At 45.0% G+C, this 27,383-nt stretch overlaps 1 protein-coding gene across 2 annotated transcripts in view; it reads left to right on the top strand.

The window, feature by feature from the left end:
- Positions 1-2,351: 2,351 nt before the first annotated feature.
- The window catches only part of CUNH1orf100 (chromosome unknown C1orf100 homolog), a 41,291-nt gene continuing 16,259 nt past the window's right edge, over positions 2,352-27,383 (top strand). The window contains exons 1-3 of one of the 2 annotated variants that reach the window (XM_033197679.1): positions 2,352-2,588; positions 14,463-14,531; positions 25,139-25,234. In XM_033197679.1, coding sequence (XP_033053570.1) covers positions 14,476-14,531; positions 25,139-25,234 — 152 coding nt within the window. In that variant the 5' untranslated portion in view covers positions 2,352-2,588; positions 14,463-14,475. Of the gene's footprint in view, positions 2,589-14,462; positions 14,532-17,243; positions 17,311-25,138; positions 25,235-27,383 lie in introns of those variants that run through there. The other variant, XM_033197680.1, reaches the window with a different exon arrangement.

Genomic DNA, 27,383 nt, shown 5'->3' with positions numbered 1-27,383 from the left:
TCTGACCAGTGAGATTTGTGTTCCTTTTTTTGTAATTATTATTTATTTATTTTTTGAGACAGAGTCTTGCTCTGTTGCCCAGGCTGGAGTGCAGTGGTGTGATCTTGACTCACTGCAACCTCCGCCTCCCAGGTTCAAGCCATTCTTCTGCCTCAGCCTCCCGAGTAGCTCTGATTACAGGTGCACATCACCACACCCGGCTAATTTTTTGTATTTTCAGTAGAGATGGGGTTTTGCCATGTTGGCCAGGCTGGTCTTGAGCTCCTGACCTCAAGTGGTCCACTCACCTTGGCCTCCCAGAGTGCTGGGATTACAGGCATGAGCCACCACGCCTGGCCTGTGTTCATTTTGAGACTTTCTTCTTTGAACTTTTTGTTATATTGACAGGTATATCTTACATAAAGAACATGGGAATTTTTTGTTCATTTTTTTTCTCAGTGAAGAATATGGGTTATTACTCTTAAAACGCCTTTGACATCAAATAGCTAGATTCAAATCATAGATTTGACTGTAAGGCAAGTTCCTTAGCTTCTCTTAGCCTTCATTTCAAATAGAAATACTTCATTTGCAATAGAGAATCTCCCTCCATGGTGGTGATGGAGATTCTAGATGGTGTGTGTCTAATAGCTAAAACAACATGAGGTGCTTACTCAACAAATCAGACCCAATTTATCATTTCTCTTAGTGTGGTTCCAGTTTGTTGCTTCTGTCCTCATATATTGAAGTTTTTTTTTTTTTTTTTTTTTTTTTTTGTTGAGACGGAGTCTTGCTCTGTCGCCCAGGCTGGAGTGCAGTGGCCGGATCTCAGCTCACTGCAAGCTCCGCCTCCCGGGTTTACGCCATTCTCCTGCCTCAGCCTCCCGAGTAGCTGGGACTACAGGCGCCCGCCACCTCGCCCGGCTAGTTTTTTGTATTTTTAGTAGAGACGGGGTTTCACTGTGTTCGCCAGGATGGTCTCGATCTCCTGACCTCGTGATCCGCCCGTCTCGGCCTCCCAAAGTGCTGGGATTACAGGCTTGAGCCACCGCGCCCGGCCTGAAGTTTTCCTTAGCTTATCCGCTTTCAACAAAATGCTGTGTCACCAAGACTCTGTTATTACATTATTTCATGCCTGTTCCATATAGGTTAAGCTCCCAGCAGGAACCCAGCCTAGCCCTGGTCTCTCCTGAGTGCCATCTGGAATCTTATGGAAATATTTTACATTCTAACTTGCAGACTGTATTTAACTGAGAAGTGTCCCTGTTTCCAGGACAACCTACTGTAGATAATGCCACTGTTGGCTAGGCGTGGTGGCTTACGCCTGTAATCCCAGCACTTTGGGAGGCCGAGGCGGGAGGATCACGAGGTCAGGAGATCAAGACCATCCTGGCTAACATGGTGAAACCCCATCTCTACTAAAAAATACAAAAAATTAGCAAGGTGTGGTGGCGGGTGCCTGTAGTCCTAGCTACTCAGGAGGCTGAGGCAGGGGAATGGCTTGAATCCGGGAGGCAGAGGTTGCAGTGAGCCGAGATCGTGGCACTGTACTCCAGCCTGGCAACAGAGCAGGACTCTATCACAAAAAAAAAAAAAAAAAAGAGACAATGCCAGTGTTTTGGTTTGGTTTTGGTTTGGTTTTGACAGGTTGGTCTGAATAAATATTTTTGCCACTTCTTTTTCTCGGGTTATGGCTTGCTTCTATATAATAGTGCTATTGTAACACTTCATGGATTGGTTTGAACCATATTTTAAAATAATTAAAATTCTCCTTTGATACCTGCAAAGAAGCAGGTTGGAGCCTGATCTAGCCTTGGACAAGGCAGAGCTGGCCTCGTCTGCCCCTCGTGCCAAACCATACTTCCTCAATTCTAGCTTGCAAAGGGCAGGACTCCTCAGTGTGGCACCACCCAGATTTTCACCTTACGTTGTCCTTGGGACCATCTTTACAGAAAAGAAAGCTCTAGTGATTAGATAGCCTGGATTATTCGCCTACATGATTTTCCTTTTCACACTAATTTTTGCTCTTTCTCCTTCCTTCCTTCCTTCCTTCCTTCCTTCCCTCCCTCCCAGCGGAGTCTCGCTCTGTCGCCCAGGCTGAAGTGCAGTGGCCGGATCTCGGCTCACTGCAAGCTCCGCCTCCCGGGTTCACGCCATTCTCCTCCCTCAGCCTCCCAAGTAGCTGGGACTACAGGCACCCGCCACCTCGCCCGGCTAGTTTTTTTGTATTTTTTAGTAGAGACGGGGTTTCACCGTGTTATCCAGGATGGCCTCGATCACCTGACCTCGTGATCCGCCCGTCTCGGCCTCCCAAAGTGCTGGGATGACAGGCTTGAGTCACTGCGCCCGGCCTGCCCTTTCTTTCATGTGCAGCTGGGCTGTCTCTAGAGACCAAAGGATCTCTACTTTTTGTAAGCCTAAGACCTGAAAAGCATTTCCTGGCAAACCTTGTAAGCCATCGTGCATCACAATACCCTTTGAATGATGTAGAGGAATCAGGCCCTGCCACTGCCACTCTGCAGTTGATCCAGCAGCAGGAGGCAGCTGTAATCATCACTGTCCTCAGAGTACTTTTAAGAACAAGGGGTCTCTGCCCAGGGCAGCCGAGGCAGGTAAGAGCCGTGTGGTTGTTACTGCCTGTACCTCTCTCGCCTCACTTAGTGGCTGCATTACTACATGGTTGACTGCATTTCAAATATTTTAGAGACAGGAACTCGCAACATAAAGAAACTTTATGGCAAGCCTTTTGGTAAAGCAAAAATTTCTTTTAGAAAGTGAATGCTCATCCCTCTCAACTTAGAATTCTTGTCATAGTTTTAACTCGACGTGTCTTTTTTTTTTTTCTCAGAAACAGGTACACCTATATTTAATAAGATATCTGGTTCTCTGGGATACAAGAATACCTAGGTTTTAAGAACTGTTCACTAGATGAACAGGTCACTGAGTTAGCTGATCCATAGATTCTTTCACTCATTCACTCATTCTGAAGTATGCATCAAGCACTCCTTGGAGAGCGAACACTTGGCAAGAGAATGAGATAGGAGAAGGACAAAGAGAGCGAAGATCGTGGCCACCAAAACGAAGTGGGTCCCCAGCATCTAGGAGCTCCTGTTCTACCTGAAGAGACAAAGGGCTCTATAAATGGACGTCTTGGCCAAGCATGGTGGCTCACACCTATAATCCCAACATTTTGGGAGGCCGAGGAGGGAGAATCACTTGAGCCCAGGTGTTTGAGACCAGTCTGGGCAACATAGCAAGGCCCTGTCTCTATTTAAGAAAACGAACAACAACAACAACAAAAAACCCAGATGTCTTGTTGTTTGAAGAATTTCTGGAGCCTTATCCAAAGCCTGGCAGAGAGTTGTCACTCATTTTTCTTAAATAATAGAATAAATTAATTCAGAAACCAATAAACCGAAAAGGAGAAGACTCAGAACCAAAATGCATAGGAGAATTTACCAGGGGCTCTGGGAATTCGGAGGAGGGAAATGGGCCATTTGAAACTCAGAAGAGAGGCCTCGTAGAGAACTTACGTAGGACCTGAACAAAGCCCTGAAGAGTGGGTTTAATTTAGGCTAGAGAAGGAGAAAGAGTGAGTATTCAGGCAGCAGAATTCACTACAGAACTGGTGAGAATCAGGGGAGAGGGGAACCAGCCTTCCCAAACTGGGAAAACTGGCTGCCTGAAAAAACAGAAGCAATAGGGGACTGAAAAAGTAACTCAGTTGCTGTGAGCTCTCTTCTAAACAGCCTCTCAGCACGCATGCTCAAAGGCAGTTAGAACGGTCGACATGCTCTTAGCAGGGTGAGTCACGTCAGTCCTAAAGCACTTCCCCACCTATGCCTTCTCTACACCCTCAGGTCACTAGGGCGTGGCTTTCCCCAGAGGCTGAACTTCCTCTAATTTCTTTTTTTTTTATTATTATACTTTAAGTTCTAGGGTACATGTGCATAATGTGCAGGTTTGTTACATATGTATACTTGTGCCATGTTGGTGTGCTGCACCCATCAACTCGTCAGCACCCATCAACTCGTCATTTACATCAGGTATAACTCCCAGTGCAATCCCTCCCCCCTCCCCCCTCCCCGTGATAGGCCCCGATGTGTGATGTTCCCCTTCCCGAGTCCAAGTGATCTCATTGTTCAGTTCCCACCTATGAGTGAGAACATGCGGTGTTTGGTTTTCTGTTCTTGTGATAGTTTGCATTTCATGAGCACAGATGCAACACTTACAAGGAAAAGGGGCATTATAAAATAAATGCATCCAGAAAATCAACTGATACAATTTACTCACCAGTTCAAATGCCATTTTCTGACTATTCCACAGGTTTCCATTGACTCACTGAATTTTCCAAATCTTACTAGATGTATAACATCAGAGTCTCGGGACCCTGACTCGAATATCCTTCCTCCTCCTCCGTCCCTTCTCTGGACAGAGTAATTCATAACTGGCTAGTTGTCTTTCATGGTGGCCGTAAGTTGATTAAATTTGCTAAATAATTGTGACTGGTTTCACCTGACATTGTACCGGGAGTACCCAAACTTTGATTTTTTTTTTTTTTTTTTTGAGATGGAGTCTCATTCTGTTGCCCAGGCTGGAGTGCAGTAACATAATCTTGGCTCACTGAAGCCTCCACCTCCTGGTTCAAACGATTCTCCTGCCTTAGCCTCCAGAGTAGCTGGGACTACCGGTGCGCACCACCATACCCGACTTATCTGTGTATGTATATTTTTAGTTGAAACAGGTTTCACCATGTTGACCAGGCTGGTCTCAAACTCCTGACCTCCGCACTTTGGAAGGCCTGCCTCAGCCTTCCAAAGTGCTGGGATTATAGGCGTGAGCCACCATGGCTGGCCTGATTCAACAACATTTTTAAAAATTCTTTCCTATCATAAAAATAGATGCCAATTTTAAAAATGTTTTTCAACCAAGTCTTCAGAAAGTCCTTCTCCTTGAGGAAAGCTTTTCAGATGCTTCATATCAGGGAAAATGTCCAGGTTTTCTAAAGCAAATGTGACTTACCTGCTCTTAGAGTCTATTTTTTTAGATCTCTGAAAGAGGAGAGGGAGACGCAGCCACCCAGCTGCCTGGAAGGTAATCTGGTACGAAAGGATTCTGTTTTAGTAGTGACTGTGCTTTAATTTTATATGCACTTCTGTGGCTCTATGATTAATATCTGACTTTATCTCCTTCACCAGACTGTAAGCAACAGGACGGTGAAATCACGTGTCTCTTGCTAAACACATTTCCTGTAGTTGCCCGACAGGGTCAGGCAAAGGCAGTTGGTTAATAAATCTTTGCTGAATGGATCAGTGGATCAGTGATGCTACAGTGGAAGGGCCTTGAGCCTTGGAGTCAGACAGACCTGGCTGTGTGAACTTAAACATGTGGTTTAACACTTTCTATAAACTAAGAGTAATCATGAACATCGTGCAGGATTCTTTCAAGGACTGGACGAAATAGCGCATGTGAAAGGTCTGGTAGATGGTGGTTGTTAGCTGAGGTTCTTCCCCACCCCTCTCTACCAGAGGGTAGTTGCTCTTTTTCAAAATCACTTCAGCTATTTTAGTTCTCTTGTATTTCCAAATAAATTTTATTCTTTTAATTAATTAATTATTTTTTGAGACTGGGTCTCACTCTGTCACCAGGCTGGAGTGTAGTGGCACGATCTCAGCTCACTGCAACCTCTGCCTCCCGGGTTCAAGCGATTCTCCTGCCTCAGCCTCCCGAGTAGCTGAGACTACAGGCAGGCGCCACCATGCCCGGTTAATTTTTGTATTTTTAGTAGAGACAGTTTCATCATGTTGGCCAGGATGGTCGCGATCTCTTGACCTCGTGATTTGCCCGCCTCGGCCTCCCATAGTGCTGGGATTACAGGCGTGAGCCACCGCGCCCAGCCCCAAATAAATTTTAGAATAAGTTTGTGTATATCTACAAAAAATCCTGCTGGGATTTTGTTAAGATAAAGCAGATCATTGTACAGTGAATTGTTATCTTTATTCTGTTGTCTTCCAGTCCATGAATGCAGTCTACCTCTCAGGTCTCTCTGGTTTCTTTCATCAGCATTTTGTAGTTTTCGGCATACAAATCCTGTATATGTTTTGTTCGATTTTCACATATTTCATTTTTAAGCAATTGCAAATAGTTGTGTTTTACATTTTTGTTCCAATTTTTAATTTATATCTAGAAATATGATTTTTTTACATGTCAATCTTGAATCCTACGATCTTGCTAAGCATAGCTGTTGGTTTTAGGAATTTATTTGTAGATTTCTTGAGATTTTCTATGTGGACAGTTATGTCATTTGCAGCTAAGGACATCTGTATACGTTTTATTTCCTTTTCTTCTTATTGTGCTGGCTAGGACTTGCGGCACTATGTTTAATATGAGTAATGAGAGTAAACATTCTTGTTTTGCTACTGATTTTAGGAAGAGAGCACTCAGTCCTTAACCATTATGTATGACGTTAGCTGTAGGTTTCCGTAGATGTTCGCTATCAGATTGAGAAGGTTCCCTACAGTTTGCTAAGAAATTTTACCACAGATGGGTGAATTTTATTAGGTTCTTTACTATTATTGTATGTTGTAGAAATTTGATTTAATCCATATTATATAATGCCAAAAATGTACTGAGAAAGTTGACAAATCTTACAGATTTGTTCCTGAAGTCAGCATGTTGAACACTAACTTTGAGGAAGTTTGTTGCAACGTGCATTTTTAATTCATTTATCTTGGTTCACCTTCTGAACACCAATGTGATAAAAAGTTGTATTGTTAAATTTTAATTTCTGTGTGCAGAGAGTCTAACCTCAGTGGTCTGGGGGCCAACATTAGTTAATGGAGGTGGCTGAATCCTCCTAGTAGCCATGAAGCTGCGCAAGCCTTGACTCATTCTTAGCAATGTACCTTAAGAAATAAATTCAGTAGAATGAAACATATTCATAGAGATGTTCAGCATGACCAAAATGTCCAAAATTAGGGTATTGGGTTAAATAAATTATAACTCACTCAGTTATTCAATGAATATTTGTCAGATGTCTACCATGTGCTAATTATTATCTTTGACCTGACTGCTATAGCAGTAGACAAAATAGACAACCCTGCCCTTTCTTCTTTTCTTTTCCTTTTTTTTTTTTTTTTTTGAGACAGGGTCTCATTCTGTCACCCAGGCTGGAGTGCAGTGGCGTCTTTTCAGCTCACTGCAACCTCCACCTCCCAGGCTCAAGCAATCCTCCCATCTCAGCCTCCCAAGTAACTGGGACTACAGACACACGCCACCTGCCCAGATAATTCTTGTATTCTTTGGACAGATGGGGTTTTACCATGTTGCCCAGGCTGGTCTCAAACTCCTGATCTTAAGCGATCCACCCACTTTGGCCTCCCAAGTGCTGAGATGACAGGCATGAGCTACTGCAACCACCACGGAGATTACTTTCTAATGAGGGCAGGGTAAAACAAATATAAATAAGACACATAAGTAAACGTACAGTATGGCAAATGGGGAAAAGTGTTTTGGAGAAAAAGCAAAGGCAGGGAAAAGGGGTTCAGAAGTGGGGTGGAGTGGAGTCTTCTGTTAAATAGAGTGGCGGATGCCCTTACTAAACTACACAAAGGAATGTGAGATATTACAATTCAGAATACTCAGCCGGGCGCAGGGTGCTCACGCCTGTAATCCCAACACTCTGGGGGGCCAAGGCGGATGGATCACGAAGTCAGGAGTTCGAGACCAGCCTGACCAACATGGTGAAAGCCTGTCTCTACTAAAAATACAAAAATTAGCCAAGTGTGGTAGCGTGCGCCTATAATCCCAGCTACTCAGGAGGCTGAGGCAGGAGAATCGTTTGAACCCAAGAGGCAGAGGTTGTAGTGAGCCAAGATTGTGCCTTGCACTCCAGCCTAGGCGACAGAGCGAGATTCCATCTTGGGGAAAAAAAAAAGTAGTCTAGCAATGTGGAAAAAGTTTTATGATATATTGTTCAATGAGAAACAAAGAATATAAAATAGGGCCAGGCACAGCGGCTCAGGCCTGTAATCCCAGCCCTTTGGGAAGACGAGGTGGGAGGATTGGTTGGGCCTAGGAGTTCAAGACCAGCCTAGATAACAGATAACATAGTGAGATCCATCTCTACCAAAAAAAAAAAATAATAATTTAATTAGCCGAGTGTGGTGTCATGCACCTGCAGTCCAAGCTACTCAGGAGGCTGAAGAGGGAGGATCACTTGAGCCCGGGAGGTCAAGACCAGCCTAGCCAATGTGGTGAAACCCCATCTCTACTAAAAACAAACAAAAAATTAGCCGGGCATGGTGGTACACACCTGTAATCCCAGCTGCTCAGGAGGCTGAGGCAGGAGAATCACTTGAACCCGGGAGGTGGAGGTTGCAGTGAGCCAAGTTCGCGCCATTGTCCTCCAGCCTGGGTGATAGAGCCAGACTCTGTCTCAAAAAGGAAAATAAAATTAAATTAAATTAAAAATTGCAAAATAGAATATCTGCTGTGGTTTAAATATTTCTGTATGGGCCAGGCATGATGGCTCACACCTGTAATCCCAGCCCTTAGGGAGGCCGAGGTGGGTGGATTACTTGCGATCAGGAGTTTGAGACCATCCTGGCCAACATGGTGAAATCCCATCTCTACTAAAAATATAAAAATTAGCTAGGCATGGTGGCGCATGTCTGTAATCCCAGCTACTCAGGAGGCTGAGGCATGAGAATTGCTTGAACCCAGGAGGTAGAGGTTGCAGTGAGCTGAGATCGTGCCACTGCATTCCAGGCTAAGTGACAGAGTGAGACAGTCTCAAAAAAAAAAATTTAAGTATGTATATGTGTGTATGTATATATATATATATAGACACACACACACACATATATATGCTATAAAAACATGAAAATAGTTGTTTATGTGTAGAATTCATGGATGGCTCTACTATTGTCTTATGGCATTATTTACTCTGGACATACTATGGTTTCAGTGGTAAATAAAAACATTCAAAGATTTCCTAGGCGTCATTGAAATTGAGTGAATGGTAGGGCAAGGGTACGGATAGCAATTTTGTTTGCTTTGGAAGAATTTTACTTGGGGCACATCTAAGTGAGTGTCTTTTATTAAGGCAGCTAAACAATTACATATTTAAGGGAGCTGAAAGTTATGTTGTTCCTGGTGCTGAGAACAACAGTTGTACAGTACTGGCTGTGACTATGAAAATGATGGTAAGTTTACCATATGTTCATACTTGAGTTATCACATTTGGATTTGGTATGTGGCTATATTTTTTAAGATGGACTAAAATAAAATGTACTGATATATCTTATCGCAAACTACACTTCCTTATGTGTCCAAGAGATTATGATTAACGGCAAAAAAAAAAAAAAATGTGATTTGGTATCCCTTACATAAAGTGCAGGAAATTCTCTAAAGATCGGTAACCACTCCCAGACAAGGTCGTCTGATTATCGGAGGAGCATTGACTTGGACTCAAACACCACTGCTAATGCATTCCTCTAAAAACATTTGCATGGCATGGCAACCAGAGACAACCCACAGAGTGGGAGAAAACATTTGCAAACTACCCACCTGACAAGGGATTAATAACCAGAATGTATAAAGAGCTTAAACAATTTAATAGGGAAAAGAAAATCTGATTTTAAAATGGGCCAAAGGGCCAGGAGCAGTGGCTCACATTTGTAATCCGAGCACTTTGGGAGACTGACGTGGGTGGATCACCTGAGGTCAAGTGTTCAAGACCAGCCTGGCCAACATAATGAAAGCCCACCTCTACTAAAAATACAAAAAATTAGCTGGGTGTGGTGGCGGGCGCCTGTAATCCCAACTACTCGGGAGGCTGAGGCAGGAGAATCACTTGAACACAGGAGGCGGAGGCTGCAGTGAGCCAAGATCACGCCATTGAATTCCAGCCTGGGCAATGAGAGCAAAACTCCATCTCAAAAAATTAATTAATTAATTAATTAAATAAAATCAGCAAAAAATCTGAATAGACATTTCTCAGAAGAAGACACATAAATGGCCAACAGGTGTATAAAAAAAATGTTCAACATGGCTGGGTGCGGTGGCTCACGCCTGTAATCCCAGCACTTTGGGAGACCGAGGCAGGCAGATCACAAGGTGAATCTGGCCATCCTGGCCAACATGGCGAAACCTTGTCTCTACTAGAAATACAAAAAATTAGCTGGGCGTGGTGATGCATGCCTGTAGTCCCAGCTACTAGGGAGGCTGAGGCAGGAGAATTACTGGAACCCAGGAGGCAGAGGTTGCAGTGAGCCAACATCACACCACTGTACCACTGCACTGCAGCCTAGAGACAGAGTGAGTCTAAAAAAAAAAAAAAGTTCAACGTTACTAATCATCAGAAAAATGCAATGGGATATCATCTCGCCTCAGTTAAAATGTCTTTTATCCAAAAGCCAGGCAATAATGAATGCTACTATGGAGAACAGTGTGGAAGTTCCTCAAAAAACTAAAAATAGAACTACCATATGATTCCGCAATCTCGCTGCTGGGTATATATCAAAGAGAAAGGAAATTGTTATATCAAAGAGGTATCTGCACTCCTATGTTTACTGCAGCACTATTCACAATAGCCAAGCTATGGAATCAACCCAAGTGTCTATCAATGGATGAATGGATAAAGAAAATGTGAGATATATATATATGCATGGAATATTATTCAGCCATAAAAAAGCATGAAATTGGCTGGGCACAGTGGCTCATGCCTGTAATCCCAGCACTTTGGGAGGCTGAGGCGGGAGGATCACCTGAGGTCAGGAGTTCCAAGACATGGTGAAACCCCATCTCTACAAAAATACAAAAATTAGCTGGGCACGATGGCAGGTGCCTGTAGTCCTAGCTACTCAGGAGGCTAAGACAGGAGAATCGCTTGAACCTGGGAGGCAGAGGTTGCTGTGAGCTGAGATCACGCCACTGCACTCCAGCCTGGGTGACAGAGCGAGACTCCGTTTCAAAAAACAAAAACAAACAAACAAAAAGAAAAGCATGAAATCCTGTCATTTACAACATGAAGGGAACTGGAGGACATTATATTAAGTAAAATAACACAGGCACAGAAAGACAAATGTTGCCTGTTCTCACTAATATGTGGGAGCTTGAAAAAATTTGAACTTGTAGAAGAAAAGAAATTGAGCTTGTGGAGATGGAGAGTAGAATGATGGTAGAATTGATGGTTAGCAGGGCTGGGAAGGGGAGTGGGGAGGAGGGAATAAACGGTGGATGGTAAATGGAACAAAAATACAGTTAGAAGAAAAAAGATCAGTGTTTGGTAGCACAACAGGTGACTATTATTTACAATTTATTGTACATTTCTTTTTTTTCTTTCTTTTTTTATTTTTCTTTTTTTTGAGACGGAGTCTTCCTCTGTTGCCCAGGCTGGAGTGCAGTGGCTCCATCTCGGCTCACTGCAACCTCTGCCTCCTGAGTTCAAGGATTCAGAACACTTCAAGTGATCTGCCCGCCTCGGCCTCTCAAAGTGCTGGGATTACAGGCCTGAGCCACCGCACCCGGCCTGTTCTACATTTCAAAATAACTTAAAAAGTGGAATTAGAATGTTCCTAACACAAAGAAATGATAAATTATTGAGGTGATGGACACCCCCATTACCCTGATTGGATCATTACTCATTGTATGCTTGTATAAAAATGGCACATGCACCCCATAAATATGTACATCTCCTATATATCCAAGAAAAGCATGGCAACTCATGAGCAATTTATTCCCTTACAAGACTGATTCAGAATTTCTAGGCACTGAGCACTCACTCTATCTTCGAAAGGATAGTTGGGGCTGTCTTTGTTAGGAGCGCCAAGAGCCCTGAATACCCTGCATTATTCTGTCCAGCCTATCACTTCTGTCCAGCCAATCATCACTTCTGTCCAGCCTATCATCACTTCTGTCCAGCCTATCAACACTTCTGTCCAGCCTGTCACCACTTCTGTCCAGCCTCTCATCACTTCTGTCCAGCCTATCTCTTCTGTCCAGCTTACCACTTCTACTGAAGTAAACTCTGCAGTCACGAAGCTTTCGGAGTTCGGGTTATCAAATTAACCAAGAGCTCAGGTGTATTTACTCAGATTTTCTCTTTCATTGTTTCTTCCTTCCTTCTCTCTCTCTCTCTTTTTTTTTTCTTTCAAATAATCACAGCAGTGAAAGTACATTATAAATAATTAGGCTCTGTTGGATAGCCAGCTATTCCATTATAATGTAATGTGTTTAAAATCTTCAAGTTGCTTTGAAAAACACACTCAGATGAAATAAAGCAGCTAGCCAGCCGGCAGGCAATGAGTTAACCGTTGTCTATGAAAGGGAAGAGGAGGAGACATCATACACTTTTTTTTTCCAGTCCTTTCTGTCTCCTGGTTACAGAATAGTCCTAGTTTTGTGTTGGCTGATGGTCTGGGTGCCTTGTGATTGTTTTGATAGAGCATAAGAGTTGAAATAAATATTTCTGCAGCCAGAGGGTTCCAGCCCTGGTTCCTTGGTAACCTCACACAAGTTAACTTGACTTCTTCAGTACCTCAATTTCTTGGGAGTAAATAGCGATAAAACTCTGTAGGGTTGCTAGGAGGCTAATAGGAGTTAATACATGTTACCTGATACATAATCCATGATTGTCAATAGGAACTCACATTTCTCCTTTCTCAAAGATGTTTTCAAGGACACAGAACACTCTCGCACACATCACTGCCTCCTTTAACCCTGCAGAGAGCTATTGTAATCAATGTGGAGAATGGGGAAATGACTTGCCGCAGATCACGTAGGTCTCAGTCCAATGTTCTCCTGCTACACCACAAGCTATGTTTGTGCAAACTGCAGGCCCACTTGTCTTTATGCATACAGAATAGATAGGTAGGGTGCAAAATTCCTAAGGTAAATGGTAAAAAGTGTGCCTTTGTCCCCCAGCCACTCAGTTTTCCTTCCCATTGTTTACTCTTTTTCCTGTGATTTTTCTTTTTTTTTTTAAGACAGGGTCTCACTCTGTCACCCAGGCTGGAGTGCAGTGGTGTGATCTTGGTTCACTGCAACCTCTGCTTCCTGGGCTCAAGCGATCCTCCCGCCTCAGCCTCCTGAGTAGCTGGGACCACAGGCAAGCACCGACACACAGGCTTTATTTTTTTTTTTTTTTGTATTTTTCATAGAGGTGGGGTCTCACCACTTTATGTGATTATTTAAATGTAGTAGTTTGCTTGTGGCAAGCCATATTCTCCAGTAAATAATCAGATGTGGGCCAGGCACGGTGGCTCATGCCTATAATCCCAGCACTTTGAGAGGCCGAGGTGGGTGGATCACCTGAGGTCAGGAGTTCGAGACCAGCCTGGCCAACACGGTGAAACCCCATCTCTACTAAAAATACAAAAATTAGCTGGGTGTGGTGGCAGGTGCCTATAATCCCAGCTACTCAGGAGGCTGAGGCAGGAGAATTGTTTGAACCCGGGAGGCAGAGGCTGCAGTGAGCCAAGATTGTGCCATTGCACTCCAGCTTGGGTGACAGAGTGAGGCCCTGTGGAAAAAAAAAAAAAATATATATATATATATATATATATATATAAAATAAGAAATTTTAGACTAGAAACAAAATATATGTTTAGTCTAGGATCAGTGTGGGAAACAGAAAGGGGGTTAACACACAAAATGAAGTGCTTAAAAAAATCCTCAGAAGGGCTGGAGGAACAGGCTCTAGGTGGGGCCCCCAGGAGGCATCCAGAACATCTCCACCAAACTGACCCATCACTGGTAAAGCTATGTCAGTCCCGATCAGGAAGCTGCTTCCAGGAGTATCAGTTCAAGAACCTAATCGCAACACCACTGCCTCTGCTACCCAGGAAGCTGGAATTTGAACCTTGGGACACAGACTTCCGCCACTGCCTTCACAACAGTTGCTTCTTGTCTGCCCGAAAGCTGGAGATGACACACTGGACGTTTGCTGCAAAGAAGTGCTATGTCTCCACAACCTTGCTGGCCAGTAGAGAAGATCAAGGCAGCAGTCTCTGCCTCATGTCCACCTTCCAAATCCCAAGAATCTCATCTTAGCCGGGATTCTTGTCATGAGGGACTCTGGGAAATGTTGTGCTTAGCTTGCAAGAAATGAGACAGGATCTTGGGGCACAACTGATCAAAGCAAAAACAAAAAAACAATGAGGTGAGACAGGAGACTGCCCAGCTAACATTAGCGCAGTACCTTTGCTTTTTATTTTCTTATTGATTATACTTATTTTTTTTACCTTTGATTTTTAAAGAAAAGCATATCTGTATGTATTTGCCTTACGTTTGCCATTTTTTTTTTTTGCTCCTTTACTAATCTTGTATTTCCTTCCCTAAATAGCCTATAAGCATCATCCTTCTACCATGTCAAATATTTTTACCGATTTCTTTCAAGATGGACTTTGCAGTACTAGATAGCTCACCCATGGAACTATGTGTAAACTGGCAATATGATCCTTTACTCTATATATTTTTTTCAGATCCCCATCCATCATGACAGCCATCCGACTACGAGAATTTATTGAGCGTCGCCCACTGATCCCGCCAAGGTATAGTTCTTCCAGATGCACTGCCTCCAGGGCTGAGGCCAGGCAGCCAGGTGCCTGGGGAGTTAGAACTGCACATCCTGCTGCTCAGTGGTTGAGAGACCACTGCCAGGGAGTTCTAGGGAAGCTCTTTGGATGTTTATTGATGAGCAGGTCTATGCAAACCCACTGGCAAAAGTCAGAGGAAGCTGAGACGCCAAAGAAAGAGACTGACAAATCCAGTTTCTTACAAAGAAATATTTAACAGGGACTTATGAACAGAAGCCACATATGTGTCTCGGGTGGCAGTGAGATGAGATGGTGGATGTCTGCACCATTACCCCCGAGACCCAGGGTTTAGATACCATAGGGAAGGAGTGATACAGAAGGGATGTAGAGGACAATTGAAGTATGATAACACCAACGCTGTTTGGCCAAAGGGCAGAACTTACAGTGAGTACCTGCTCTGACACCAGGAACTACAGAGAAACTGGAAATCTTAGAGGCCTGGGGTGATATGATTTGGTTGTGTCTCCACTCAAATCTCATCTTGAATTGTAGTTCCCATAATTCCCACGTGTCATGGGAGGGACCTGGTGGGAGGTAATTGAATCATGGGGTGGGCTTTCCCATGCTGTTCTCGTGACAGTGAATAAGTCTCACGAGATCTGATGGTTTTATAAGTTAGAGTTCCCCTGAGCAAACTCTCTTGCCTGAGGCCATGTAAGATGTGCCTTTGCTCCTCCTTTGCCTTCTGCCATGAGTGTGAGGCCTCCCCAGCCATGTGGAACTGTGAGTCCATTAAATCTTTTTTTCTTCATAAAGTACCCAGTCTCAGGTATTTCTTCATAGCAGTAGGTAAATGGGCTAATAAAAGGGGTTAATTAGAAGCCAACATGGTGAATTAGCATCCAACACAGAGTTGCTCTAGCCTCTACCCTGGGTTTAGGGAAGTTGTGAGAAAGAGAAATCTCACACTCATTGCAGAATCCAAGCAAATCCAACTCCAAATTCCCAAAAGACCAGAAGGATATTGGTTTTTGCTTGGGAAGAGCTTTACTGAGAAGTCTGAGCAACCCAGGCCTATATTTTGGATTGGACCATTTTACTCTGCTTGGGGTAAAACCAACTGCCCCTGTGCTGCTGCACGATGAGAGCTGACAGCACAGATGGAAACTAAGGAGCCGTTTCAGTCTTTCTTCAAGGTCCTCTATGGCACAAGAATAACAAGCCCTAGATATGTTTGGTTGTACTAAATTTAATATCAGATGAGTCTGTAAATCCTAGCCCCACTCTCCCTTCACCACCTGCGATGGAGTCTGCAGAAGTGTAGTAGCTATAAATTTGTGACAGAAACTTCACACTGTGATTTGGGCGTCAGCCTCTTGTAGCCCCATTGGCTTCGTGGCTTTGAGCAAGCCTCATGTTTATTTTATTTTATTTTTATTTATTTATTAGGGACAAAGTCTCGCTCTGTTGCCTGGGCTGGAGTGAAGTGGCTGGATTATGATCTTCCAACTCCTGGGCTCAACTGATCTTCCTGCTGCCTTAGTCTCCTGAGTAGCTAGGACTACAAGCTGCCTGGCTAATTTTTAAATTTTCTGTAGAGACCAGGTCTCACTATGTTGCCCAGACTGTCTGGAACTCCTGGCCTCAAGCAGTCCTCCTTAGTATCGCAAAGTACTGGGATTACGGGTGTGAGCCACAACACCCGGCCTCATGTTTATTTTAATATTGAGTTATTTTAGCCATGTTTGGTCAACAAAGAGAAGTCCTTCTTCCAGAAACTACAGAAGGAGTGAATGGATGGATGTGTCCTTCTTGGGTACACCTTAAGAATTTGCTTTTAAGACCTGGCACAGCACCTCGTGCCTGTAATCCCAGCACTTTGGGAGGCCAAGGCGGGTGGATCACTTGAGGTCAGGAGTTCAAGAGCAGGCTGGCCAACATAGTGAAACCTATCTCTACTAAAAATACAAAAATTAGCCAGGCATAGTGGCACACACCTGCAATCCCAGCTACTCGGGAGGCTGAGGCAGGAGACTCGCTCGAGCCCAGGAGGCGGAGGTTGCAATGAGCCAAGATTGTGCCACTGCACTCCAGTGTGGGCAACAGAACAAGACTCTGTCTAAAAAAAAAAAAAAAAAAAAAAAAAAGAGAAAAAGAAACAAATAAAATAATTGGAAGTTGTGATAAAGGCTATAAAGGAAATGAAAAAGGGTGTGAGAGAGAATAATGAAGGCAGAGAGGCGGGCAGAAGGAGAATATCTTCTCTAGCCAGGGTGTGCAGGGAACAGCTCTCTGAGCAGTTGACAGCTGAGCATGATGCTGGGTGATGGGGTAGGGGGGCGGGAGGAGGGAGTGGTCTAGGGAGGAGGAAGTGCAGGTCCAAAAGCCCTGAGTCATGAAAGACACCATGACATGGTGACATGGGGGCTGGAGCTGGGAGAAGTTTGGGGAGGTAGAGGCAGGAGAAGTTCCTGGAGGGCTTTGTGGCCCACAACAGTACATTTGGGTTTTATGCTATTACACATGCAATGAGTTGAAGGGTTTTATGCAATGGAGGACCCTGATCCGATTTACTTTTTATGAAGCTCACTCTGAGAACAGATTGTCTGAGGACAACAGTGGGGGTTATTGCAGAGAGCAGGGGGAGGCAATGGTGATCTGGACCAAGAGGCGGCTGTGAGCTGGAGAAAAGCCATCCCATGGGAGGTCCAGCCTGGAGGGGGAATGCACGGACCTGCTGATGGATTGGACCCATGTATGGCAGGTCAGGAAAGGCATCAAGAGCTGTCCCACGGTGAGCACTACGGGCAGAGGGTGGGGGCACCGAGACTAGGTGCGGGAAGAGTGGGAACCATCAGTATGCCCCCCGACCCACGTGCGGCTCTGAGGACAAGCCCCAGAAAGCTGAAGACAGCCCAGCCTTAGGCCTCCAGGGGCCCCAGGGCCTGCTGTGCTCAGTTCCACCCAAACCCCCAGACTCCAGGCCAGGTCCAGACACCACAGAGCACCAGGCAGGAGCGGCCAGTGGAGGTCTGTTTCCATTTTCCCCAGAGGAGACCAGAGTTAAATAGGCCCCACAGCGAACAAAACAGATCTCAAACACCCAGAAAGAGCGAAGCCTGTGGCAAGACAATCAGGAAACACTGGAGCCAGCTCTGTTCCTCTCTCCCTGCTTCCTCCTCATCCGGGTTTTGGGAAGGAAAGGTTTTTTGTTTTTTGTTTTGTTTTGTTTTTTTGAGACAAAGGCTTGTGCTGTCACCCAGGCTGGAGTGCAGTGGTATGATCTTGGCTCACTGCAACCTCTGCCTCCTGAATTCAAGCGATTTCTCGTGCCTCAGCCTCTCGAGTGCTGGGACTACAGGTGCCTGCCACCATACCTGGCTAATTTTTGTATTTTTAGTAGAGACGAGGTTTCACCATGTTGGCCAGGCTGGTCTCGAACTCCTGACCTCAAATGATCCACTCGCCTTGGCCTCCCAAAGTGCTGGGATTACAGGTGTGAGCCACCATGCCTGGCCTATTTTATCTGTTTCTTTATTTCCTGCCTGTCGCCCCCCCCAGAATAATAATGGTAAATACTTCTGAAGCTCTTACTCTGTGCCAAGCACTGTCCTAGGTGCATCTGAACTCCTTTAACTTTCACTACTGTGAGTTCCATATGAGGAAACCAAGGCACTGTGTGGTTAAATGACTGTCCCAGATCCCACAGCCAGTGACTGGCGGACATGGATCTTAAACTCACGTCTGTGCTTATGGTCAGTGCACTTTGCTGCATCTCCAGGTTAGCCCCCCGGGCAGGGCTTACTTCCCTTTCTCTGCAACTCACTATCATGACCTCCGCCTTGCAGATTACCATTCCCGGTAGGCCCTGTAGGCACGGTTGTTGAAAACGTTAAAATGAATGAGTGAGCAAAATTATCCAGTCATTTATGTGTGGTTTGTCCCCTGGTGACTGATGGCACCTGAGCCTGCCCTTGTGCGGTTTTGCACAAGCACGTATCCAATTCATCCTTAAATGCCCAAGCCTCAGAGCTATGCTATGGAAAACCAGATTAAAATCAGCAGGGACACTGAATCAAAGTAAATGTTAAATGGTTCACACTTAGCGGTGGCCACACAAAATTCTTGTATTCATAATCATATTGGTTGGGCGCAGCTGCTCATGCCTGTAATCCCAGCACTTTGGGAGGCCAAGGTGGGTGGATCATGAGGTCAAAAGATTGAGACCATCCTGGCCAACATGGTGAAACCCTGTCTCTACTAAAAATATGAAAAGTTAGCGGGGTGTGGTGGCATGCACCTGTAGTCCCAGGTACTCGGGAGGCCGAGGCAGGAGAATTGCTTGAACCTGGGAAGGTGGAGGTTGCAGTGAGCCAAGATTGCACCACTGCACTCCAGCCTGGCGACAGAGCCAGACTCTGTCTCAAAAAAAAGGAAAAAAAAGAAAAAAAAATCCTATTATATGCAACTGTTTACTGGTGCCATCCCCTGGCTGGAGAGGCCTGTCACTCAGAGAAGGGCTGAGTGTGGTGTTGGTTTGTGGAACGCAGGATACTCCTGAAAAGATCACTTTAAGTGGGTTAAATTCAGTGTGTTGTAAAAGATCAAAGATACAGAATTTGTGTGTGATTTAAATACATTTTTAAAACTTCGATCGAAACAGTCTCTGAAGATCCAGAGGCAGCCGTGTGGCCAGCCCATCCTGCGTGGGATGATACTGAAGCAGCGTCATTTTTCTGGGGTACTACCCGTGGTTCATTGCCTCACACCAAAGAAATCAAGGACGGGAACACACAAGGAGCGAGGTTAAGAGCGGAGGTTTGGTAGGCTAAAGAAAGAGAAAATCTCTCTCTTGTGGAGAGAGGGAGTCCCAGTGGGTCTTCTGGTCCCTGGTGAAGTGCAGGAGGTTTTATAGATGAGCTTGAGGAGGTGGTGTCTGATTTACATAGGGCACGAAAGATTGGTTGGACCAGGTGTGCCATTTGCATAATGTGAGAAGAACTGGTTAGGACTAGGTATGTTGTTCGCATGGCATGTGAAGAAGCTAGCCACCCCACCCTAATATTTTATTATGCAGATGGGTTCTCTGCCTGGCCGGGTCACATTCAGTTGCGTGTTTTTGTTTTTACTATACACGTGGTGACAGAGAAAAGGGAAGATGGAGCCTCCATGTTGAACCTGCCTGGACCCCAGGTAGCCCTTTTCTATGGACACAGCTGCTGGCATTCATCCTGCAAGTTTCCAGCTTGCTTATTCATGTCCGCAGCTCGATTTTACAGGCTGCTCTTTGTTAGAAAAGAAATGACTTTGGGGCTGGTTTTTGTTAAAAGGGAAATTCCACCGAGGACTCTGTTGCCTTTTCCATCTGCCTAAATAATTTCTGTCTCCTGTATCCATATCATTACCTTGGGAGATGTCAGCCACCAAGTACAAATGTCTCGTTTATTCTTATGTACCCATTAATGGAGAAGATGGTATCATTCCCATTTTACTGATGAGGAAACTGAGGCTCCCCACTTCCTTGAGGAGATTCTTCTGGAGCTGGTAAAACCTGGGAGATGAGGGCACAGGTCTGGGGGCTTCCCAGTCCTTCCTTTAGTTCCGTCTTCTGGACTTACTAGCTCATGTCCTTAGCTACGTTATTTATCTCCCCCGAGCCTCAGTTTCTTATCAGGTATAGCGCTCACCACATTGTCTGTGATTAGATAGTTGCCTAAATATGGCTTTCCTGACCAGATTATGAACTCTGGAGTGGAAAGACAATATTATCATCCCTGTGTCCCTAGCACCTAGCACGCTGGAGACACAACAGAGCTCACAGTGAGTACTCTTCATTGAGTTAAAAGCATCTTCCAGCCAACATTGCTGTGTCTTTATGGCTTTTCCCATTTTTAGTATACAATGTCTATTTGCTGTCTGCCCCAAAATGAGAGAATCACAGAGTTTGTATGAAAATAGCACTGGATTCTTATTTTAAAAAATCATCACACACACCCTTGGGTGGCAGAATGCGACATGGAGTCTGGATACCTGGGTTTGATTCACAGTGCTGGCATTTCCTCGTTTAAGTGGACTTCACTATTTAAAAAGTCCACTTAACCTTTCTGAGACTTGGGCTATTCTTATAAAGCAGAGAGTTAATCAGGTCTACCTTGCGAGGTGACTGTGAGGATGACGTGAGATCATTTCTGTAAAAACGCTCGGTGGAGCATGACTCCCAATATGGCCGGAACAGAGAAGAGTGCAGTCATAGGAGCACAGGCTACCTGGGGCTGTGGGGCCAGGCTCTGGAGGACGGACACACCTGGCCTCTCCTATGCAATGTTGAATTTTGACTGTGGCTCAGCCCAGATCCCGCTCCGGTTACAGTCACCCTCCCAGGGAACCCTCCCAGGGAACAGGTTTGCTCTCATGTGGACTGAATACACCACCTCAAAGAGCCAAGCCATCAGGGACTCGAAATCATGCATTGTGCCTGCACCCGCCCAGAGCAAAGGAAAGGGCTTGCTAGAGCTGGTGAAAACCCAGGTCAACAGAATCACTCTGAGCAGAGCCCTGAGCTGGGCTGGGCTCGGCTCCACAGCCAAGTCTGAAGAGTCCACACGTGCTTTCACAGTCGTTCGCTGAGGCCGGGTAATGCACAGCCTCTGGCCTGGCTAGGCATTTCCCCTTAGGAGGTCAAAAGTCTCTTCTCCACCCAGCCAGCCCTCCCTCCACACCCATCTCCTTACACGCACCTTCCCATTGTCTCTTCACTCTTCCCACAACCTGCCAAGAGACACTCCCAAGGGGTGGCGGCAGGGAGTATTACTTGGTGCTGGTGCCAGGATTCTTTATCCTCAAACCACCTTTTACTGACTGCTTCTAAGGAGCGGCGCTGAGTTTCTTCTCCTGTATTCAGCAGGTGTGTGTTTGTATGCACGCCACGGTCAAAACCCGGCCCACCGCCAACAACCCCGCCACTGGAGAAACCAACGTCCTTTAGGTGGATTCTTAAACTGTAGTGTGGCCCTGGGGTAACATTCCAAGGTGGTGCTTTAGAAAATGGATAGGTGCCTAAGAAAGCTACGTGTCCCTCCCCTGTGCATTCAGAAAGGGCACTTGTTTCCTTTAGTGTGTCAGTTCCTCTCTCTTCTTATGACTTAATACCCCATTGTTATTTACCAACCAGGGCTCAGTCAGATTATCCCAGGCAGTGGGCAGGCCCAGACAGCCTGTGGTTTTTCTGCAAATCAGAGCTCCCAGAGGTCCTCTTTGCACAGACAGAAACAGAACTCACCCTGCTCAGCGTTTGCCTTCCATACTAGACCACCAGGTCCACTCCGGCCCTCACACACTCCACTCAGAACCCGATTGTGTCCAGTTTTGCTGTCTATAATTGCCTTTGCTTGGAATCTCCTCCCCATCCCCTTTGCTTATACTGGTCTTAGATACTCCTCCCTCTTCTGTGTCCTATCGATCCTTTATTCAGATCACTATTTCAGCATGTGAAGAGCTTTTTGAGGACAAGGGCTGCTGCTTAGTCAGCTTTGTATCTGCAGAGCCTAGCATAGTGCAGGGTGTTTTGTGTGCATTCAATAAATGTTGGTTGAGTCGAACTGAAGGCATAGTTTCAGTTTTTGTCCGTCATCTAACACATATTTAGTGAGATATTTTATGCAAAACGATGTGCTACTTTCTACTGACTCTGAATTTTTTTTTTTTTTTTGAGACAGAGTCTCACTCCGTCACCCAGGCTGGAGTGCAGTGGCACGATCTCAGCTCAGTTCAAGCTCTGCCTCCCGGGTTCACGCCATTCTCCTGCCTCAGCCTCCCAAGTAGCTGAGATTACAGGTGCCGCCACCACGCCCGGCTGATTTTTTGTATTTTTAGTAGAGACAGGGTTTCACCGTGTTAGCCAGGATGTTCTCCATCTCCTGACCTTGTGATCCACCCGCCTTGGCCTCCCAAAGTGCTGGGATTACAGGCGTGAGCCACCGTGCCCGGCCTCCTGACTCTGAATTTTTATGGCATCTACTGACTGCTCAGAATCTGTCGGACATCCCGAAAGACCCCACATGTCCAGGCATCACAAACTCAATAAAGTCACCTTCCCAATGATGGCCACTTACTGTGTTCCCTCTCTTGGGGAAAGGCGGGATTCTTTCCAGTGCTCGAAGACGCAGCTTTGTCTTGGACACTTCCCTGTCTTTTACCCTCCTCCATCCTATCTCCTAAAATATCCTCAATCAGCCCTATCCTCTCCATCCACATTTCCATCATATCAGAGCTTCATCATGGCCCACATAAAGCACTACAATCATGTCCTAAGCAGTCTTTCTATTTTGAGTCAGATGGTCTTCAAATTTGTTTTCTGGCTGGGTGCAGCGGCTCGCACCTGCAATCCCAGCACTTCGGGAGGTCAAGGCTGGAGAATCACTTGATCCCAGGAGTTCCAGACCAGGCTGGTCAACATAGTGAGACCCTGTCTTTAAAAAAAAATTGTTTTCCACATTGCCATCAAAAAAGATCTTTCTATATCATGTCATGAATCTTGTTAAAATCTCACAAAGTAGCCTGGGCAACATAGTGAAACTACAAAATATATATATATATATGCACATGGTACATGCCTGTAGTCCCTCCCAGCTACTTAAGAGGCTGAGACAGGAGAACCTCTTGATCCTAGGAGTTAGAGGCTACAGTGAGCTATGATCACACTGCACTACAGCCTGGGCAACAGAGTGAGACATCATCTCTAAAAGCAAACAAAACAAACAACAACAAACCTCACAAAGATTTCCTATCACCTCCATTAGTAGTTCTCAAACTTTCAGACACAAAACCCCCTTTTAAATAACAGATACTTTGTAATATCTCTGCTATTCTTCGGAAATAAAATCTGTAAATAATATAAACCAACCACATATAATTTAAAAATATTAGGTTGGTGCAAAAGTAATTGCAGTTTTTGCCACTGAAAGTAATGGCCATTGAAAGTCATAGCAAAAACCGCAATTACTTTTACACCAACCTATGTCATTATAGTTGTATAACTATAATATAAAAGGAAAAGCAATGTACTATAAAATGAGATGTATTTCTGGCCAGGCGCTGGCTCACGCCTATAATCCCAGCACTTTGCTAGGCCGAGGTGGGCAGATCACTTGAGGTCAGGAGTTTGAGACCATCCTGGCCACCATAGTGAAACCCCATCTCTTCTCAAAACACAAAGATTAGCCTGACGTGGTGGCGGCACCTGTAATCCCAGCTGCTCAGGAAGCTGAGGCAGGAGAATCGCTTGAACTCAGGAGGCAGAGGTTGCAGTGAGCCAAGATCGGGCCACTGCACTCCAGCCTGGGTGACAAAGTGAGACTCCATCTCAAAATAAATAAATAAATAATTAATTAAATAAATTAAAATAGGTGTATTTTAAGGTGTAAAACCTGCACACCGTTGCCCTCCAGCCTGGTCTCCTTCAGCCCTGCTGTATTCCACTTGTACCACCCACCCCCGTCCCACTCCCTCTTACGTTCACCCCACAGAAGCACTCCCTTCCAGTCCCCACATTAGCTCAGTGATGCTCCCAAAACACCTCAAAATTCAGCCTCTAGACAGGGCTTGAGTCCCCCTCCTAGGCTTGCAAGCACCTCGTGCTTTGACATCACAGTGCTGCTTCACATGTAGTCTTTACAGACTTAGTTGTTACAGTTAAAAAAAAGATGAAATTTTGTAAACATCAAAAGTAAAAAAATATAGTATGATGAGCCCCCATTTACCAATTCCCACATTTCTTTTATTATTTTTATTTTTATTTATTTTTTTCAGACAGAGCCCTCCATTTACGGATTCCCACATTTCACGTTTTTTTGTTTGTTTGTTTGTTTTTGTTTTTTGTGAGACAGGGTTTCATACTGTTGCCCAGGCTGGAGTGCAGTGGCACAGTCTCAGCTCACTGCAACTTCTGCTTCCCGAGTTCAAGCAATTCTCCTGGCTCAGCCTTCCCAGTAGCTGGGATTACAGGCATGTGCCACCATGTCCAGCTAATTTTTTTATTTTTAGTAGAGACGGGGTTTCACCATGTTGGCCAGGTTGGTCTCGAACTCCTGACCCCAAGTGATCCGCCCACCTCGACCTCCCAAGGTGCTGGGATTACAGGTGTCCACGGCGCCCAGCCCAATTCCCACATTTCAACCGTTATCAACATTTGCCCCACTGGTTTTATTTATTTTTATTTTATTTTTCTTTTCATTTGATTTTATTTTATTCCAGAAATATGCTTGCCCACCTACTGGTTTTGTATATCCACTTATTTCTTTTTTCCTAATATTTTGAACTTAATACCTGATACATTAAATATTTCCTTATGAATCCTGAACATAAATAACATTTTATTACAGATGCGGGAGGTTGTGGTGGGAGGAGGGAGGCCTGCAAGGCCCATACACTTAGCTATGGTAGAAAAGGCCTCGTTATGCATGAAAAAGACTCTTACCAGGAAATTCCACGGGTTTTTGGGGCTCAGTGCCAGGAACTGGGGACAAAGACCAAATACGTTTTGTATTATGCCGCAGCTGGCATTCTTCTGGAATGAACTAGTTGTAAGAGTGGCTTTCTTCTCACCTTCTCACTTTCTGCCCTAGTATATTCATTGCTCACCAAGGAAGAGACCTGCAAGGCTATTACCCTGGGCAGCTGGCAAGACTCCATTTTGATCACGGTGCAAAGAGAGCTCCCAGGTGAGATACCCTCCTCAGTCTCAATTTCCAAGAATGTCACGAAAGTTACAATGATAAAAAGTGGTGGGCAGGGGGAAGACTCCTCATAATAATGATGACAGCAAAAATAAGTATTATTTAACGGATAGAAGAGGTTTGGAAGGAAATATACCAAACTCTTACTTTTGTTTTTAATGAGTGATGACATTATTCTTACTTTATATCTTACTGTTTTGAGACAAGGTCTCACTCTGTTGTCCAGGCTGGAGTGCAGTGGCAAGATCTTGGCTCACCACAACCTCCACCTCCCAGGTTCGAGCAATTCTCGTGCCTCAGCCTCCCCAGTAGCTGAGACTACAGGCACATGTTACCACACCCAGCTAATTTTTTTGTATTTTTAGTAGAGATAGGGTTTCACCATGTTGGCCAGGCTGGTCTCAAACTCCTGGCCTCAAGTGATCCGCCCACCTTGGCCTCCCAAAGTTCTGGGTTTACAGGCATGAGCCACTGCACCCAGCCCACAGGCATTTTGACCTTATTTTCTAGTTAGAGGAGGCTGGAAACCACGGGGGTTAAAAGCAGGAAGTAGAATAAATTACAAAATGTTTGACTTTGGGCAATTTTCATTTCTTATCCACATATCAATTGCCTTATCTATTAAATAAAATAACTGGAGTAACATTCCAGAGCATTTTAAGCACTCGACATATGTTTGCTATCCTTTGACTCAACATCTAGTATATATTACACATTTCTCTTAATTGCCTGTGACATAGTTGGCTCCTGGGTATCCTCCATGCAAGAAGGGAGCCACAGCATGTGTGGCTTCACACAGTGCAGAGTCTAAATGTAATCGATGATCAAACAAGAAGTAGCTTTAAGGGCCATTTTGTTTTAATTAGATGAATGAAGTGGAGCTCAGAGAGGTGACATGTTTGGCCTGGGGTCACCCAGTTAGTTGGTATAAAAGTTGGGCTTGGTGGCCGGGCACGGTGGCTCATTCCTGTAATCCCAGCACTTTGGGAGGCCGAGGCGGGCGGATCACCTGAAGTCAGGCATTCAAGACCAGCCTGACCAACATGGAGAAACCCCGTCTCTACTGAAAATACAAAATTAGCCAAGCGTGGTGGTGCATGCCTGTAATCCCAGCTACTCGGGAGGCTGAGGCAGGAGAATCACTTGAATCCAGGAGGCAGAGGGTGCAGTGAGTCGAGATCACACCATTGCACTCCAGCCTGGGCAACAAGAGTGAAACTCAAAAAAAAAGTTGAGCTTGAATCCATTTACATTTTCTGGTTCCCAGTTCAAGACTCTGTTCTAACTCAAATCCATACTATGTTAAACTATTAGGGCTATGTTTTCTGCCAGAGGATAGACAAGAAAGGAAATGACAGACCCCCATTGCCAGAGCTGCTCATGGCCCAACTCCACAGGACACCCTCCATGTTGTGTGAACTCTGACATCACTCTCCTCCACTTCCCACCGCCACCTCGCCTGGCACCCAAATATCAGTCCTACCAGAGGATGGCTCAATTAAAGGGAACCTTGATCTGAAAGACTTGTGCCTGCCCAAGGTTAGCCTTAAGTGGAAAACTCAATGCAAATGTCAGTCTATGAGCTCATTAAGCTTCTAGTTAAGAAGAAAAAAGAAGACAAGCAAAACAAAACAACAACTAGGAAATAATGACGTTGTCAGGACGAGACCTAAGTTCAGCTATTGTAGTTATGGTATAACTTGATAGGTGTCTAACGGCTTACCTTCCCCAGATATATTCCTCCACCAACTTGATGTCCTTCAGTATTAGAGTCCTTCCTTTGAGTGAAAGTCTTGTCTTCAGAAGGGCATTGATGTATTAGTTGAAAAGGGAGAATATTCTGGTGCTAGAGAAACACCCAGTCAAAGGTAGAGGCAGGCTGGCAGTCCAGCAGAGGCAATCTAGGAGCAGTCACCAGGGGCTGGTTCGGCACTCAGAGCCATCAGTGACACACAAGTGACTAGATTGGTAGTGATGGTCACACAGAATCCGAATTCACAAGAGACTGATGCATTCCCCCGGCGCTAATGTTTTGATTGACAGCGGGAGACATTCTTTCGTAGGAAAAGGAGTACCCTCACCATCATTTAAGGCACCTACTTTACAAGGTCACGTACCTGATAAGCATGAAATA

This window comes from Trachypithecus francoisi, unplaced genomic scaffold (assembly GCF_009764315.1).
Source record: "Trachypithecus francoisi isolate TF-2019V2 unplaced genomic scaffold, Tfra_2.0 Lachesis_group5, whole genome shotgun sequence".
Lineage (NCBI taxonomy): Eukaryota > Metazoa > Chordata > Mammalia > Primates > Cercopithecidae > Trachypithecus > Trachypithecus francoisi.
The sequence above is the reverse complement of the archived record's forward strand: the minus strand, read 5'-3'. Positions and strand labels throughout refer to the sequence as shown.